The 3,388-nt window shown below is 49.3% G+C and overlaps 1 protein-coding gene across 1 annotated transcript; it reads right to left on the bottom strand.

Annotated features, from left to right (window-relative positions):
- Positions 1 to 586: 586 nt before the first annotated feature.
- Positions 587 to 2,650, bottom strand: LOC110789605 (uncharacterized). Its single transcript, XM_056829970.1, has 2 exons — positions 1,941 to 2,650; positions 587 to 1,853 (listed from the first exon to the last, which is right to left on the bottom strand). The coding sequence occupies exons 1-2, from the start codon at positions 2,648 to 2,650 to the stop codon at positions 587 to 589; spliced, it is 1,977 nt and encodes a 658-aa protein (XP_056685948.1).
- Between the last annotated feature and the right edge of the window lie 738 nt (positions 2,651 to 3,388).

The following is a 3,388-nucleotide window of genomic DNA, read 5'->3' as shown; positions in this document are numbered from 1 at the left end:
CCGTTACAAAAGATGTTTTTTCCTGGTCGTCTGGGTGCATAAGGATTTGGTTGTATCCTGAGTAGGCGTCCATGAATGTGAGTAGCTCGTGTCCGGCTGTGGCGTCGACCAGGGCGTCGATGTGCGGCAGAGGGAATGGGTCCTTGGGGAAAGCTTTGTTGATATCTGTGAAGTCGATGCAGACTCTCCATTTTCCGTTCTTTTTGCTGACGACGACGACGTTTGCTAACCAGTCTGGATATTTGACCTCTCTGATCTTCCCTGAATCTATCAGGTTTTGTACTTCTTCGTCTATGATTTTATTCCTTTCGGGTGCGAACTTACGTCGTTTCTGTTTTACCGGTCTGAAGCTGGGGTCGACGTTGAGCTTGTGGGTAATCACGTCTGGGCTAATTCCTGTCATGTCCTCGTGTGACCAAGCGAAACAGTCCGAGTTTTCTCTTAGAAACGACACTATCTGACTTTTGATGTTGTCAGGCAGTGAGGCTCCGATCCTTATGACTTGGTCTGGCTTTGTCTGGTCTAGTACTATCTCGTCGATTTGTTGGTCGTCGGGGTCGTCCGACGTCGACCCTGGCTGTAATTGCTAGATGGGTGACTTGGATGGTTTCAGTGCTGTCTCGTAACATTTCTTCGCATCCCTTTGCTGCCCTTTGATTTCCATGACCCCCCACTTGGTTGGAAATTTGATTGATTGGTGATATGTTGATGGCACTGCCTTCATTTTGTGGATCCATGGTCGTCCTAGGATGACGTTGTACGCTGATGGACAATCGACGACGTTGAACTTGGTCATCATGTTGACGCCTTCTGCGTATGTAGGCAGCGATATCTCTCCTACCGTCCGTAGTGCTTCTCCACTGAACCCTACCAGGACTGTTGATCTCCTTACTATGTTTTTCTCTTCTAATCCCATTTCTTGTAGTGCTTTCAAGAACAATACGTTGGCTGAGCTTCCGTTGTCGACCAGTATCCTTTTGATCAATGCGTTCCCTACTGGGAGCGATATTACCAACCCGTCGTGGTGCTCCCGCTGTGTATCTACAGAATCTGAATCGTCGAAAGTAATAGCCATTGCGGTCAGGGACCTGTGTAGTGCGACCTCGTCTTCGGTTTGTCCCTCTTCTACGGTCTCAGATTCTCCCCTGTTAATTTTTTTAGCTGCAGAAGAGGTTAGTCCACAAATATCTAAACCACCGGAAATAACATTTACCACTTTATTGAACGGTGGTGGGTCTGGTCGCTCGCTGCTTGTCGCTGGGCCGGGCAGGGTGGTTTGCTCTTTGGAAAATGTTTCTTTTCCCTTGTCGCTCAACAGTTCCTTTAGATGCCCCCGTTTCAGGAGGTATGCGACTTCCTTTCGGAGGGAGATGCACTCCTCGGTTGTGTGTCCGTTGTCGCGGTGGAAGTCGCACCATTTGCTCATGTCCTTCATGGAGTCCGGTCTGTCGTTCTTCCGGGGCCATCTGACTGTTCCACCTACATTTTGAAGGGCGTTCACCACACCTCCAATGTCGACGTTGAAGCCGTAGTCGGAGATGTTGGGGTGTTCGACCCGCTCGTTCCTGTAAACATTGTTAGTATCATAATACTGATTGACACTTTGTACCTGGTTTTGCCGAACATACGGTTGGTGTCGCCAATTGTTGTTCCTTGGGGTGTACGATCTTCTGTCGCTGCTGCCCCCCGTCGACCGTTGAGATGCTGTTCGGATAACCTCGTCGTCTTCGATTCGCATCTGGGCGGTGGCCCTTGATCGCACCTCTTCGAAAGTTGCACAGGGGTATTTGGTTATTTCCCGGTATAGCTCCGAATTGGGGATGAGGCCTCTCTTGAACGCCTCAATAGCAGTCCTGACATCACAATTTTTTATACCAATTTTTTCACAATTAAAACGGTTAAAATAATCGCGTACCGACTCGGTTGGCCCTTGAACCAACCGATAGAGATCACTGGTTTGTTTTTCTAACTGGCGACTGCTGGCGAATTGTTGATAGAAGGCGTTGATGAGGTCGGACAGACAGGAGATGGATCTGGGAGGGACGTTCGTGAGCCATTCCAAAGCTGCTCCGTCAAGGGTGCCGCCGAATGATTTGCACATAACAGGTTCCACTAGGTCGTGCGGAATCCCGATCTGCCACATGCGCTGCTTGTAGAAGTTGACGTGCCTATAGGGGTCGGATGTCCCGTCGTACAGGGTGGTCCAGGTTGGGAGCCGGAGTGTGTGCGGAACTGTCACTCTAGCGATCGCTTCGCAGAACGGCGACGCGGCATATCCGTCGGTCGGCTCGGTCTCTACTGGTGTAGGTGCCCCGGGGAACCTGGTCATCAACTTCATCAGGCGGGAATAGTGCTTTGTCATGCGTGCATCCATCTTGTTCAGGCGTTGGGTCACCGGATCGGGAGCTTCTTTGTCTTCTTCCTCACGGGTTTCCTCCTCATCGTCGGTCACGTCTTCGAAGTCATCGGGCATCTCGAACGTTAGCTTTTTTGGCTTCCCACCTTTGTAGCGGGACTGGTGCTTGTTGCTCTTTACAGATTCGAGCTCTTTCTGGAGGGTTTCATTGGATGCCCTCTCTTGGGCTAGTTCGGCTTGGGCTTTCTCGTAAGCCGCCTTCATCTCTGCGATCGTCATCTCTCCAGTAGTCATGGTGAGAGGGGTGCTTTTGTGTAAAACCTAGTTAATGTCCCCACAGACGGCGCCAAACTGTTTATGCCAAAATTCGTATGGGGGCGACTTTCGGCTAGGGTCGACACTAACTAAGCAAAGAATCAACGACACAAATAAAGAGGCACGACACAGAGGAGTGTTGACGCGGAAAACCCAGGAACAAGGTAAAAAACCGCGGATAGCTATGAGGCTATCAATCCACTAAGTATTCTATATGATTGTTTATGCTTTTCTTTCTGAGAATCGATAACTAAAATCTCAAGTACAATAATGAATAATGAAACAGTTTATAACTTAAGAGTTTCGGTGCTTGAGTGAACGTGGCTTGCTTATCATTATCTTCGTCCTTTTATAGGGTATTCTCAACGGTCTAATCGGTTGAGAAAATCCCACAAAGATAGGAGTATCTTCATCACACGTCTCTTCAGCCTTCAACTGCTTCCGCGCTTCTCGCGTGAGTCTTGGACTCGTTCTTGCTAGCTTGACGGCGCTGCCTATCATGGGCTTTAGGTCAACTTATCTTCATCAGCCCGTTTCTCGAGGACGCGTCTCAGTTGCTTGTACTTTGTCGCCTGTCCTTCGTCGGCTATACCTCGTTGTATGATGCTACGTCGGACGTATCTCCCTGGAGCTGTGTTTACCTGCGACACGATATGATCTGGCTGACACGACATGACCAAACGTTAGAACGGTTATGTCGTTAGTCCAAAAAGTGGG

Source organism: Spinacia oleracea, chromosome 5 (genome assembly GCF_020520425.1).
Source record: "Spinacia oleracea cultivar Varoflay chromosome 5, BTI_SOV_V1, whole genome shotgun sequence".
Lineage (NCBI taxonomy): Eukaryota > Viridiplantae > Streptophyta > Magnoliopsida > Caryophyllales > Amaranthaceae > Spinacia > Spinacia oleracea.
Note: the sequence above shows the minus strand (reverse complement) of the source record. Positions and strands in the feature narration are given on the sequence as shown.

Excerpts from the sequence above, each read along its gene's own strand:
- LOC110789605 (XM_056829970.1), bottom strand. The coding sequence starts at position 2,650 with ATGACTACTGGAGAGATGACGATCGCAGAGATGAAGGCGGCTTACGAG. Across the intron at positions 1,854-1,940 it reads CAAACCAGTGATCTCTATCG|GACTGCTATTGAGGCGTTCA; the intron begins GTTGGTTCAAGG and ends TTGTGATGTCAG.